Source organism: Epinephelus lanceolatus, chromosome 17 (assembly GCF_041903045.1).
Source record: "Epinephelus lanceolatus isolate andai-2023 chromosome 17, ASM4190304v1, whole genome shotgun sequence".
NCBI classification, from domain to species: domain Eukaryota; kingdom Metazoa; phylum Chordata; class Actinopteri; order Perciformes; family Serranidae; genus Epinephelus; species Epinephelus lanceolatus.
In genome coordinates this window covers 2995037-3010161 of record NC_135750.1, presented here as the reverse complement: position 1 = coordinate 3010161, position 15125 = coordinate 2995037, and the positions used below count along the sequence as shown (strand labels likewise).

Sequence of the window (15125 nt, the reverse complement as noted above, 5' to 3'; positions counted from 1 at the left end):
CGATAGTGTTCGCCCTCAGCCTCGGTGCTGTTTGTAACTGTTGTGAGATTAAACCATTTAAACATCTCAAAACATCCAGACTAATTAAAGGGAAATTTCGGTTTATTTCAACCTGTCTCCTATCGTCCTAAATTTGTTTCAAGTGACTAGTGACATGAAAATAATAGTTAGCATGTTAACCGTTAGCCTAGATACAGCCGGGGCGCATAGTAGCGTCAGACCTGTTAAAACATAAGTGAACGGGCAACCTTCAAGTGCAAAGTTAGTCCACTAAACAAGCTTTTTTTCCACAAAGACCGCCTCATATCGTTAGGATAAATGTCAGAGAACATATAGAAAACGACATGTAAACGTGTTGTCTTACCTTACCGGTGTGCTGCCATGTTTGTTTACCATCTAGCTCTGCTTTCCAAAGCGCGGCCGAAATATATCTCTTGTTTCACTCTCCCTTTTTCTTGTCTTTGTCTCCTCGGACAACAACTTCACCTTCTTCCTTTTCTTTGTCGCTTTAGCCATGACAACCACGTCTAACTTTGTTCACCTCGGTTCAGCTATGCAACTCTAAAGAGAGGAGGGGGATATGACGAGGAGTGGATATGATGTATGCCATAAAGCAGCCAAATTATGTAGTCCTTTTTGTGTCTGGGTTCCTACCCGAACCCTGAAACTGCATAGTGCCAGTGCAAGTGAAACAGACTGACGGAGGTGTCATCCAACCTATTGTGAGGTGATGTACCATCACAAGGATCTTGGATATATATTCTGAGGGCTCAAAAACTCCATCGTGTTGCTTTAAACTTTATTTAGAGGATCATTTAAAATATAAGTATGTGACTTCTTAATGAAATCACAGCAGTGTTCTCGTCTACGCAGATTTTATTCTTTACAAATTCTAACGTGGCGAATTGAATTTAAAAAAATGTAAATTTAATTTTATTTAGGAACCAGCAGGAAATGAAGCATTTAGCTGGAGTTGTGATTTATTGACTCATTCCTGTGTTTCCAGCGGCTTTTCAGCCCCCAGACCTTGGTGTTTTTAGGCAGCCTGTTACTGTTTTCCAGCGGGGCTAGCGCCACAAAAAGAAGTTATTTTTAACGAAGACAATGCTGCGTTTCCTGTCAGGATTATGTCCCCAAAACCAGGTGCAAGATCTTTCCTAACTATGACCACATGGTTTTGTGCCTAATCATAAGCACACATTAACCACAGCGTTGTTAAAAGCTCCAACCAGTCCACTACACATCGTGCAAATGTAACATATCCATGGTCTGCAGAAACGCACAGTGACAACATTTTTTCTGGTTGTACGTTGGCCCAGCATGCTTTGAACATCAGTGTGTGATTTAAATGTCGTGATGTGTTTCCTTCAGCTGACAGAGCGACTGACCAGTCTGGCTGAGGAGAGTCACAACACCCAGATGAAGAAACTCAAAGACATCTGCGACAAGTAAGTGACACGTGTGAGACATAAAGGACGAGCACTACCGTGTTTAATCTCTAAAGGGGAATTACACGAAGAATCACACTGTCACGAGCTGCTTTCATAACAACGTAGCTCGAAAGCGTTTCCTCTGAGTTGCTTCAGGCTGCGGCTGCTTGAGTCTCCGCAGAGCGTCTCGTCATGTTCACAGTAGGAACAAGTAGATACCATGAAACTGAACAAATCAGAACTGATTTTCTCTTTACCATCAACATTTGTGTCCTCGGTGTTTTTTCATAATAAATTGAAGCTATAATCAGGTATGCTTTTATTAAAGGAGGACATCTTAGGGTCAGTCAGTTAGACCTGCTGCAGATACAACCATTTCAGCGCCAAACTTTATGTGTTTAACCTCTTAGAGAAATTGTTTTTCAGCAAACCCTCCCACTGTGAGCTCTGATGTTTTTCCTGCTGCTTTAGGGAGAAGAAAGAGTTGAAGAGGCTGATGGATCGAAGGAGAACAGAGAAGATCAACCAGGCGAAGACCAAAGAGAAACATCTGGCTGAAGAGTACGATCCATAACATATAGCCATCCACTGCACCTCAGCCTTGATACCTGCTGTCGCTCCTTTATCTCCTTCATACACTGATCCAAGCAGCTGGTCTTGTCAGAGGAGAAAGCTCAAACTCATCTGTGTGTGTGTGTGTGTGTGTGTGTGTGTGTTCTCTCCCAGGGAGAAGATTGAGATCAATAAGTCCTACGTCAATGAAGTCGTCCAGAACATAAAACGGGTGAGCGGAGGATGAAGAATCTGGGTTACAGGATTTTTTGTTTGATGGGTTTTTCCTATCGTCTGAAAACTGCCGAGACGATGATGAAAATTTTATGTTTGCAACAGTTTCTCTCTGCGTAGCCGAAGCCCCGTCTCTCTGCACTCATGAAACGCCTCATGAGACTCTTTGACTCTGTGTTTGTCTCTCTGTCTCCAGCTTGAGGAGACTCAGACAAAGCGCCACGATCAGCTGGTGGAGCAGCACAACGAGCTGCTGCAGGAGATACAAGACCAGAAACCAAAGGTAAAATAAATTGATATCATCCTGTTTCTGTTTGTTATGAATTTCCTTTATTCTTGTCTTTCACCACTTTGCATACTTCACACTTGAACGCACCACACAGCAAGACATTTCTTGTCCACGGAGCTCCAAGCTGCTGCTGCTGCTGTCTGTGGCTCTGTACCCACACAGTTTAGGATCAGGACTGACGTCAACGCAGGGCGTTTGAGTGATGTAACGTGCCCTCTGGCAGCCATATTGGAGCTGCTCAGCTGCTGGCAGTAATGGCTGACAACAGCTGGTTGCATCTCTGAATGTACCACCCGTCTGTCCCAACAGTGGGAAATAAACCAGGCACATTTTTTGTGTTGTTTTTGACTGAGTCATCACCAATATTCACTGATTTTGGTTTACATAATCTCCGTTTTGTTTGCAGCAGTAGCTAATCGTTAGCTCAGTTCAGGACGAGATGTGACAGCCCCTTGATGCACATCCTTGAGACTATGAGTGGGAGTGATGGTGCTGTCTGTTTCCGACTGGGAGCCAAAGGGTTAAGGTTAGATGGATAGAAGAGTAGGAAGGAGAATCGGGAAGGCAGACCCAGGAAGAGACGTTTGTGTGGACCGGGCCGTAGACTCTACCTTCCCTTCTCCCTTTAGGTTTAGAAAGGGTAAAAGGCTTCATTAGTCACCAGGTGGGTCCCCTCCTTCACTGGTGCTTGAGTGATAGGCCTACAACATCCGGCGTCCCAGGTGCACCCCTTTCTGCTTTTACTCCCTCATACCCTGCTGTCATTGGTGGCATTTCGGGGCCCAAGTCGTGTCTCTCCTCTCAGCCACCACCTCGCTTGTTCGGCTGCACCAGAGAGGGCTTTGATGTCCTGACGTTGGACTTGGCCTTGAATTCCCATTTCTTTAAGCAGCCTGGTAGTTGACTTGCCTACGAAGCCCAGGGTTTCTACCCAAGTATGGAAAGTATGGAAAAGTATGGAAATAAATTTGATCAATTTCCAGGTATTAAAAAAAGTATGGAAAATGAAAAATAAAGTCTGGAAAAATATTTATGTTTCCAGACTATTACCACTGTTCTAAAATACTGTTTTCTAAAATAGAAAATTAGGTATTTCCAAAAATAATTTAAAGGGCCAGTGTGTAATATTTGGCATGGTTTATTGTCAATCTGAATCTGAATCTGAATATTCTACCCATTAATATGTTTATACAAGTGTATAATCGCTATAAAATAAAATTCGTTTGGTTTTCGTAGCCTTATAATTATGCTTTTATATATATATATATATATATATAGCAAGGGCCTTGCTTTAGAGAGGTCGCCATCTTGCGCCGCCATGTATGTACGGCAGACCGAGCGGACAATCCAGCCCGCCAGAGAACGCGTTTCGCGTGTATAAATGAACCAACAAAGACAGCGGAAGGAAGGAAGAAGGAGGAGGAAACAGCAGAGAGTGTTAGTAGTTCGTCGATAGAGAGTAGTGAAAAGTTTTTTTAGTTATAAAGTTTGTGAATGGACCACACTTACCACGCAACAGGAGAGAATGAACCCGAACCGTCATCTGCGAGGAAAAGAAGACGTAACTTCACTCCTTGTGATGCACTCTCTGCGGCGCTTTTCCTCCTGATGATATATCTCCCCAACGATGGCAGCAGTAGCACCGAATCCCATTCTGTACATTCAGCCTCTCTTCTCGCCCGCTCAGCATCAAACACATAGAGTTCCTCATCTGTATGCTCCGGCTCAAACAGGTATGGCTCTGGATCTGTGTCCGCTGCAAGAAACTCTTCAAAATCGCGTTCAAAGTCGTCCATTGCAGCTACTATAGTCCGGAGATATTGCTAGGCTAAATAAACAGCTGAGCTCTGTTTACAGGCTACGCTGTCAGTCAGTGTGCGGGCTGGAGATTGGTGGAGCAGAGAGGGGAGGGGGGTCCCCACTCAGAATGGTAAACGAGTATGTGTGTAAAGTTATGAAGTGTGTCTGTTACGCTAGAAGAGTCAGAGTTTGGGACGGAGTCTTTTACCCCCTGGAGTGTTACCGGAGTTTTTAGAGTGCTCAAATAAACGGGCCTTTTTCCCGAACGCTCCTCTGGTCTCCTGCTCGTGAGGGATTCATTACAATATCGTAACATGGTTTAGATTTCTAAATAAACATTCACCTCGTCGCTAGATAGACCTACTCCTGAAAAAGTCGCGCGCAAGGCTTTTTGTCCCTACGAGGCCACCGTCATTTACCCGACGGGAGGGGTGAGCGAGTGAGCCCTGCCATCTAGAATTTGACCACTGATGTCACTGTTTTCAACCCATTTTACACACTGGCCCTTTAATCAATCCGGATAGTGTTTTATGTCGGGCCAAGCACGGTTTGTGTGAGAGCAAACATCTCAGAAAACTTACCGCCCCTTTTACCTGACTGACAAGTGGTACGTCCAGTCGCTGCCCCATGACCCTCCTCCAGCCCCCCAGGTATCAAGTTTCACTCCAACACTGCACCTTCGACAAGAAGACGAGTTTCACGTGGTTCACAATGGGTAGATGCAAGTTTTTGGATGGATGGCTTGACAATACCGTATATAAATACTGGTTGGCCAAGGATTCCCAATTCACACACAGAGCTAGATGCAAGCTTTGTGTGAAATCGTTTGACATCGCCAACATGGGGGAGAAGGCGATTCTGAGCCACATGAAAGGAAAAAACACTGACGTCTCGTTACTGCATCGCTTGCACCCAGAGTCCCAACCTTTTTGCCTTTGAACTTACCTGAACTTACCTTGACATTGAACTTACCTGAGTTTTTATTTGCATGCCATTATGGTACTTGGCTACAATCGCCTATTAAGAATAATTAAATATGATGTGAAATATGATACACTGATATATTTACTCAGATGTCGCATATTCTCTGAAAAAAAAAAAAACAAAACGCAGAGAAGTCTGGAGATTAGGGTATGGGAAAGTATGGAATTTTGAAATTCCAAATGTGTAGGAACCCTGGAAGCCGTTACCTGCTGGAGGAATCAATCCAAAAGCAGTGTGTAATCACAGAGTGCTGCAGGGATGATGTTGTTTTGTAGGCCGACACAGACGTTAACATCACCAGGGTTCCTTCGTCAAATCGCCTACAGGATTTTTCCATTGGATTTCTGCAGAAAATCAGCTCTGTGGCAAACATTTAGGATACTTACACATTCTGTTCGGCGAGATGATCTTCACATGAACACTGTTCTCTTGTTACTTTTTAAGCTTCAGTGCAATCACCAGAAGTAAAAAGCTAATGTTAGGCTATAAATGAATGACACCACAGACGCCTGACTTAAACACCGCCACCACAACAAGGCTATAAAGCCATCTTTGGCATGATGACGTTCTGTAGTACCCATAATACCCAGAATCACTGTAAGTGCTCCTGACATTGACTTCTATCAGTTTCAACACACTGCAATAACAATTTTTGGTAGAGCCTGCTCTACAAGATGAGCTAATGGGCGTCACAATAAAAGGTTTTTTAAGCCCCGTCTCCACCAAACCCTTTCAGTCCAGCACCTTTGGAACCAGCAGTAACCCTTCAGACATGGTACCTAGACCCTCGGTCTGTTCAGACAGTCCTCTTAAATGTGGGCAGGGTTGTTGTCACTCACTGCTCCGTCCAGCACTCGCTGTATTTCCTCATCAGCGGTGACACAGATGGAAGTCTGCACCTGGTTTATCGTCCACAGAACGAGGCTGCACGCCCACATTTTCACAACAAAATAGAACAGGCTGCAGTGAGAGTCTCTCTCCATGGGATATTTAAAAATAGCAGCTTTGTGCATTTAGTCCTTCTCAGGCAAGCTCAGGGGTTGGGGCCATATCATGAAACCTCACATAATCCAAATTCAAAGTAGATACAACACAATAGTACAGTATCACAGAATAAAAACATTCCTCAAGTTTTTCTGAGGTTTTGTCCACAGACCTTATGTCAGGCATCTAAACACAAACCCACTGACTTTGAGACGAGGGAGCCAGTAGTGCTGAAATGCTAACTCATTTCCAGGTGCTAGGACTCACTGCTGGAGCCTTCTGTCACTCACCATCTTGTTGTGTTTCTCCAGCTGCAAGGGGCCGTGGAGGCCGAGTTTCAGGAGAAGTTCCAGTGTTTGCCCGGAGAGATTGAAGACTTCCTGCAGGACAGGAAGATGGAGCTCAGAGGTCACAGCAAGTCCCGATCTTCGACCCCACACGAAACTTTGTCAGAGGAGGACTGAAGTGTGCCGAGGAGCGAAGAACCAGAGTCTGTGCGGAGCAAATTGATCAACATACGAGGAAGTAAGAGCGGAAATGATGATGAAGGGGTGGTGAGAGGAGAGCTCAAGATCATGAAGACTGTTACCTTTGTTTTTAATGGAAGAATGCTTTAATGATTTATTTTTTAATTCCATTCGAGCATGCACTTTGCTGTACTTCAGCGTTTCATCAGAACCCATTAAGTCTTATTTACTGTCATGTGTTATTTTGACAGACAACTGAAACCCAACACTTTGTACTGCATGACAACCCGATCTATCTATCTATCTATCTATCTATCTATCTATCTGTCTGACAGTTTGTGCAGTGAACATATATTTTATATGCAGATGGAGAGATGTTATACAGTGGCACACAATCGCTTCAGCAGCAGATTTCCAGCAGCTCTTTTATCTTCTCATTAGTCAGTCAGCTGTCGGCGGCCATGACAGCTTCTACAACGGTTAACACTACAATAATACCACATTTACAAAGAGCAGCTGGAGGTTATTTTACTTTGTGTGGTGATGAAGGAGGGACCGTGCTCCTCTCCTCCTCTCTTTCCTCCACCTACATATATCGAGCACGTCTAAAATAAAGAGGTAAAATCGATTACAATCAGACATGATGTTGCACACTATAACAACATGTGACGATGTGCACAGCAGCATGTGATGACACACACACACACACCAGTGTAATGTGAATACTGTATACTGTTTCAGGATGTGGGCAAATACACACACAGTGGTTTTTACCATCTTGGTTTTATGTTACATCAATGAATCTAATGTCATATAATATTTCAGAGTATTATTGAGCCTTTTTTGTTTTTTTGTGTTACTTTTTTACACCATAGGGTGATTGTTCATCCATATAATACATAGGAACTGGGATGAAGTCCGTATTCAGGATGTGAAAGGATAGATCGGATCTCTTGAGGGGGGGTAGTATGAGGTACTTATGGTGCGTTCCATTCGTATTGGGAAGTCAGAATTTCTGGATTCCCAATCAGGAATTTCAGCTGGAATGCCCGATGAAGTCAGATTTCCAACTCAAGCTGAAAACACACCGGCGTTGCGGCGCATAATGTGACGCTTGTCAAGTGCCACCCCAAGCACAAACGTCAACATATGCCCATGTAAAGTTGTTACTACTTTTACTGACAGATCTGTACTTCCTCCACCTCTGTGTTAGCTTAAACTCGTGTGGACAGCCACTAATCAAACTTGATGTCTCACCTGAAGAGTCGATCTCCAGAGCTGTGACTCTCCAGGCAATATCTTTTTGACCATTGTCTTTATAATGACGGGACTGTCGGTTGTTTGTTGTTGTTGTATAGATCTGCTGTTTGTGAAGCATCCATGTTTTCACTGACAGTGTCAGAGACACTGGACTGTTGTGCAGAGGCATACAACCGCAAGGTGGTAATTCTAGTTTGTTAGGTCAGTGGTTCCCAACTGGTGCAGCCACAGGGTCCAGATTTCTCCTTAGTCTGAAGCCCTTTTTAAACAGGAGTTGAGCAAATTTGCAGGAAAGCCCAATCAGTGTTTTTTCAGCATTGGCAGTATAAAAACAAAATCGGGGAGTGCAGCAAAATGCCGCCTGCCTACTTTTGTTTATACAGAATGTGCCTTTTTCGGGGCAATGTGGGGTGTGAGCAAGTAACAAAACGTGTAGCTCAGCGTGTGACGTAAACAGTGACGTGGGAGGGAAGCTGCGGCTTAATGGCCTCTTCGTTTGCGAGGACAAGGAGGGCGCGCAATTCCTTGTCTCCCCAGTTGCTCATCTTTACAGTGTCTGTCAGGTTTGTGTTTCCCTCTTGCTACTAGCTGCTCGCTAATTCCTGCTATCAGCTGTTTCCTGTTTATCCACCGCCAGTGGCTCGCACGTGCAGCGTCATCAACAGCTCCTCCCACAAGTCTTCAGTCTGTTTAAACTAAAAAGGTTCCTCTAACATGTCTACCCTACGAGGCGGAAAATTGGGCACCTCGGATCAACTCACCAATCCGGCTCTGTGTGTCTAAACGCTCGTAGACTCACAAGTCAGTCTTTAGACGCTTTGCTTAACTAAAGACTGATGACTTTCTCCCTGATTTTGTGTTTGGATGGGCGGATACAATTTCAGAGTTTAAAAAAACTCCCTACGTTGCAGAACCAATAGTAAATCTGCAGGGCGGTCCTTCGGTGGCTCGCTGAACTCTTGTGCTCGTAAACATAGTCCGACTAGAAACACGTGTAGCCGTACAAAATGGCTCAAGTCACTGTAAGTCCTTCATTTCCACAATCTTGTGGACTGAGCACACGTTTAATAAAACAGAGTTAAATCTCTCGGCATCCATTTCAAGCTCTCTGTGTGTTTGTTTCCTTGCAGATGAGAAAAGGGGGAGCGCACATTTCCAGGAGGACGTGTCCTTTTCAAAAATGCAAGAGGTGTTGCTTTGTTGCCGACCGTTTTCGACGGTGTGTTAAACACACTAGAAAGGAGTGTCCCCAGACTATCAGAAGGCGGAGATCTCTGATTATCTGGTGGTGAGACTAAAACGCTCGCAGCTTAGCCATTAGCCAAAAATCTAGCAGTGTAAAAGGGGCTTTAGTTCAAGGTCCATAAAGTTTAATATATTCAGCGTCATACTTGTGTTTGGCCTTGTTGTCAAGCTAGTTTGCTGTCTCTGTCAAGTAGTCACTTACTCTACGGCAGGAAACGGCACTTCAAAATAAAAGCTCTGTGCCAGAAATTCACTGTACTTGAAAAAAAAAAGTGTGTTTTTTACAAACTTGACATGTTCGCGAGTCACTTGCTGCCCATTCAGAAGGACCCGCGACCCACTTTTGGACCGCCACACACCGGTTGGGAACCACTGACTATAAAACGTTTTGCTGCTGCCCCTTCCACAGCAGTGCTTTACTTTGCCTCCTGATCAGACTCCAGTCTGCTTCTCCAAACTGCAGATGTGTTGACTGACATCTACTGTGTATAATACACTGACGATGGATAAATGCTTTATACAACCCCACTTCAGAGAGATCCAAACTATCCCTTTAACGAGAACGCTGACACACTTGATTTGAGTGAATAATCATCTGATTGAGTTCAGTGTGATTTCAGAGGATACAGAAACAGGCTCAGTAAACTGTTCTTTGTATTTTACCAGATTTATGCTAGACTTCTGCTGGATCATTTATTGAGTCAGAAAATAGTTTGATTATGCACTTATTTATTTATTCATGAGATTTTGGGAGAAAGATGAATCTCAGTAGTAATTTCTGTTAAGATATTAAATTTATATATCATAGCATGACTGTTAGCCTAAGACATTTATGGACCAACTTTTACTTTGCGTAAGGGAAGGAGGAGGATGTGCACTGACAGATTACAGGATAAATATGTCTTTGTACATTTTTCTTTTAAAACAACCAGATTTTTCTGAGCAGTAGCAGCAACGTCCAATCAGCTCCCTCAGACTGCTACACACACCGACTGACAGCTGGACGTCCTGTTCGACGTGGAGGAGCCTCAGAGTCTGCCGCCACTGCATGATTTATTTGTTTTAATGTGCAGGTTGTTTTAACACGGTTATCATTCTGATGATTTATTAATTGTTAATTAAGGATCAAGAACATTTATGAAGCTGTTGAGATCATTTCAGAGTGCAAAGTCGACCTTTTTGTAAAAATGTAAAATGACCGGAGCTCGTCTCTCTTTGTACAGTGATCTTCCAGAAAATATTGGTTGGAATATTTTCCATGTTTTGCTTTTCTTCTGTGCTAAGGCTCACGCTGTGTTCAACAACCTTTTTGCAGGGAACCATTTCTTCAAATTTAAGCCGCTCTTGATTGAGATCGAACAATCTTGGCCATGACCTGCTCCTGACCTCGTGAAGGTAGCCTACACTGCAGTTTTAATGGCAATATTTTAGACTCAGCTGCTAACGCTAAAGTACTTCACTATTCTGTTTCCACATAAAATGATCTGTTAAGAACATGTTGAAGTCTGCAAAGTGGTTCACCAACAAAACGCCTTGTTGAACGCACCTGTGCGTTAGCGATTAAACTGAGCATGCTTTATCGTCTTGGATTTCTCCGCCAGTTCAATTGTTTCTTGGGTTTTACTGAATGCTATTTTAAGACCAATTGAAAATTAAAAATATTTGATCTAAAAATGAGCTGTGTTCAGTTTTTATGGTGACTTGTGTCTCCAAAACGCTCCTCGTAAAGGAGCCAGAGCCCTCAGCAATCAGACTCCTCTTCTGTGGAACCTTCTTTCAGTATCCGAAGCCGGGTCGAGAATGCAGCAGGCTGAGCAAAGTACTCCAGGCGTCCTGGAGGACCCCGAGGTGTTCCCAGGCCAGACGATATATATATAATCCCTCTAGTGTGTTCTTGGTCTGCCCCGCTGCCTCCTACCAGTGGGACCCACGTCCCAACCCTCACCTATGGTCATGAGCTCTGGGTAGTGACTGAAAGAATGAGATCGCGGATACAAGCAGCCGAAATGAGTTTCCTCTGTAGGGTGTCTGGGCTCAGCCTTAGAGATAGGGGGAGGAGTCAGACATCCGGAGGGAGCTCGGAGTAGAGCCGCTGCTCCTTCACGTTGAGGTGGTTCAACATCTGATCAGGATCCTCCTGGGCGCCTCCTGTTAGAGGTGTTCTGGCACGTCCCACTGGCAGGAGGCCCCGGAGCAGACCCACAAACTACAGCTTGTCCAAAATTCCGCTGCCAGAGTTCTTTAGCTTCTCTTCATTGGCTCATGGTAAATTTCAGAATTGATGTAGTGATTTTATCAATAGCCTTTAAGGCCCGCTCTGGACTCGCACCTAAGCACATCTTAGATCTTTCGACTCCGTACGTGCCCGGTCATAACCTCAGGCCCTCAATGAAGGCTCTGCCGGCTGTTCCACACTCCAGGCTGAAAACCAAAGGTGACTGAGCCTTCATTAGTAGAGCCCCACTCCCTGGAACAACTTCCCTGAGGAGAGCCCGGTGAGTTCCTTATCCACTTTGTGAAATCCCTCTTAAAACACACCTTTATAAATGTGCTGTCACAGGGTTTGTGGCCTGAATTCACTTTTGTCTGTAAGTCACTTCTCAAAACTGATTTATATATGAAGGTATTCTCTTAACTTTTATTTAACTGATTGTTTTATTTTAACTATTGTACTCTTTCTCGTGTGTAGCTCCTGTCATCTGATGTCAATTCATCCTCACTGTAACCTCGTCACATGTCCACGTTTGGTCATGGACTTTCCACGTCCACATATGACGTCCAAGGTACCCTGGGTGTGTTGGTTGTTGACGTTCTGGGACGCCGTGTCAACTTCAGCCTGTTACATGCATTGTCTGTTTTCAAAATACACTTCTGTTTTCACAGGAAATGTACAGTTTGCATACAGTCTCTTTCAAAATAAAAGCACTACATCAGTACAACACCACAGATTGACGTTGTTTTTTTTTTTTTCCTTCAACACACACACGTGGTTGGGTTTAGGAAAAAAGAGCAGGGTTTGGCTTTACAGTCTTACAGGAAGTGAACACCTTTCTCCCAGGTGAAAGTCAGTGGTTGTTGGTTCCATCCACCAACCTTCCTGCTCACCTACCATACTCAGACTTCCGCTGCCTTACGCCCGTCATGTCCCCCTGACTCCGCCAGGCGCCGTTAAACAATAACAGCAACCAGCCGCGTTTCATGCTGTACTTCTTCCACCACTGCTGAACACCACTCAGAGGTATGTGAGAAAATATAAATGCAATTTGGGTTCTTTTCTTCGACTAGCAGAAAGTTGTCTTTCCTGTACTTTCACAAAAGTCAAAGGTCAAGGTCAGTGTGACCTCACGCAACATGGTTTTAGCCATAATTGAAGAATTTGTCGCTAATTATGACAAAACTTCACAAAAATGTCCACAAAAAGGATAAAATAATGAAGTGATTACAATTTATATCCAAAAGGTCAAAGGTCAGCTTCACTGTGACATCATAATGTTCTGCAAAAACACTTTTCTGGCCATTATTCAACGTCATACCTCAGGAATACCGCTGGTGAATTTTTTCAAATTTGGCAAAAACATCCACCTAGACTCAAGGATAAACTGATTAGATTATGGTGGTCATAGGTCAAAGGTCAGTTTGACTTTGATTCCGTCTCATTCTCCAGAATGCGATGTCTCCTGAACACCTTGAGGGAATTTCTTCAAATTCAGCACAAGGATGAACTGATTAGAATTTGATAGTCAAAGATCAAGGTCACTGTGACCTTTCTCATTTCTGTAAACACAATATCTCAAGAACACCTTGAGGGAATTTCTTCAAATTTGGCACAAACATTCACTTTAAGTCAAGGATGAACTGATTAGAATTTTGTGGTCAGAGGTTAAGGTCACAGTGACCTTGTGTCTGTCTCATTTTTTGTAAACGTGATATCTCAAAAACACCTTGAGAGAATTTCTTGGCACAAACATCCACCTGGACTCAAGGACGAACTGATGAGGTTTTGCTGGTCAAAATGTTTGGGGCCATAACTCAAAGATTCATACGCTAATTATGACAAAACTTGACACAAATGTCTAACAGGATAAAATAATGAAGGTCAAAAGGTCAAAGGTCAGCTTGACTGTGACATCATCATGTTGTAACGTCATATCTCAGGAACAGAAGGGGAGACATTTGGTCAGATACTGAATTGGTGACTCTAATCTTGAAACTGTGCTGATTGTATAGATCTGCTGTGTGTGAAGCATCCATGTTTTCACTGACATGGATGGAGACTGTCAGAGACACTGGACTGGTGGGCGGAGTCATACAAATGCGTGATGGTAATTCTAGTTTTTCCATATTCACTGTTAGGGTCCGAGGACAGGGGGATGTTGTATGTTGTGAAGCCCTCTGAGGCAAACTGTGATTTGTAAGTAAAACTGAGTTATATTCTGAGTGTTAAAGTCCAGCATCACAGCTGTATTAACATTTTGGAGCTGATGCAGTGATGAGGTGACTGAAAGGAGGTAATTACTGTTGTCAGCCACATCAAGACAAACCCACTGCATTTGTGTCCGAACACAAAACTGAGTGTGTGAGCACGATGCTGAGGGCTTTCACAGAGAGGCAGTGTGCTGCAGTTATCACGGGGGAGGAACACGGAGGAGGGTTTTCAAGCTAAGAGATGGTCTGTCAGTATTCTGCTGCACTACGATGAAGTTTCTGCCTCTGATTTCACCCACAGTATGAAAATTTAACGAGTAGTTTTGTGTGTGTATGATTTTCTTTCTGTTTTACTGTAGGTTGCTGATTTGTTTGTCTTTTTATTAACCTTGGTGGTAAAATCCTTTCTTACACAATGTGTTGCTTCAGTTTTCTCATTGTATTTGCTTTTTATTTTTACTATTTTTAATCTTTCTTTAAATATTTATATAACTATAGTTTCATTAAATTGTCTTAATTGCTGAAACACAGAACTTATTTTTTTATTTCTATTCGTGCTCACAAGGTTTCCAATGATACCAACTATGCAGAATTAGTGAGCAGCTAGTCACGTGTAGTTAAATTACAAAATAAATGTAATTAGTTACAGTTACTGAAAGAAACATGTAATTACAGTCACTAATCAAAATGTTGGTGATTGCAGAGTCGATGCATCTGATATATTCATTTTGATGAAAAAGTTAACGTGTATATGGGAACACCTTCTTTTGGCAGAGCTTATTTCTGGACATTTTTCAGCTTTATTGCCAAACAGATGTGAGAAAAGTATTCTATTGTAAAAAGTTACATTACTTTTACTCTTATCAGCACCTCTGCAGCCTCACAGATCTCATCCAGGCTGTTTGAGCTCTTTCTTTTGGTTTTACTGCAGTTACTGTGACTCAGATTCAGTTCTACCAAACAGCCACATGGGGGCAGCAGAAACAAGCTGTAACCAACACTGACATAGAGCAGTATCACCTCTTTGGTCATGTCTGTACAGGAGTGCACTGCAGTCACTGGATAAAAAAGACACCAGAATAGCAAAGATGTTCCCAGGGTTAGATAAGACCCGTCTCTGCTGTCGTCACGGTGAAGCCACTCTGTTCAATTCATTTTGGAGCTGCCCAAGTGCTGTACCATACTGGTCAGCCATCTCTGAAACATTCTCTACTGTGTGTAGGAAGGGGATAAGTTGGAGTAGTTCCTGGAGTGTTTGCACTCAGAGGTGCACAGGGTGATGCTCTAGCCTTTCTGTCATTATTGGCACAATGTTTAGTGTTGATTCACTGGAAATCCACCAAACCACCGTCTCACAGTAAATGGGTGGAAAGTGTTATGTTACATCTCTAGCCTGACAAACTAAGATACTCCATTGGGGTCTCTGTACAGATATTTTCAAAGTCTGGAGGCCTT

The 15125-nt window shown here is 43.3% G+C and overlaps 1 protein-coding gene across 1 annotated transcript in view; it reads left to right on the top strand.

The window, feature by feature from the left end:
• The window catches only part of LOC117247302 (1-phosphatidylinositol 4,5-bisphosphate phosphodiesterase beta-1), a 47369-nt gene extending 40491 nt beyond the window's left edge, over nucleotides 1–6878 (top strand). The window contains exons 28-32 of the mRNA XM_033611740.2: nucleotides 1372–1448; nucleotides 1902–1991; nucleotides 2157–2214; nucleotides 2413–2499; nucleotides 6585–6878. Of these exons, the coding sequence (XP_033467631.1) occupies nucleotides 1372–1448; nucleotides 1902–1991; nucleotides 2157–2214; nucleotides 2413–2499; nucleotides 6585–6737 (465 nt within the window). The 3' untranslated portion in view covers nucleotides 6738–6878. The remainder of the gene's footprint in view (nucleotides 1–1371; nucleotides 1449–1901; nucleotides 1992–2156; nucleotides 2215–2412; nucleotides 2500–6584) is intronic.
• Nucleotides 6879–15125: the final 8247 nt, after the last annotated feature.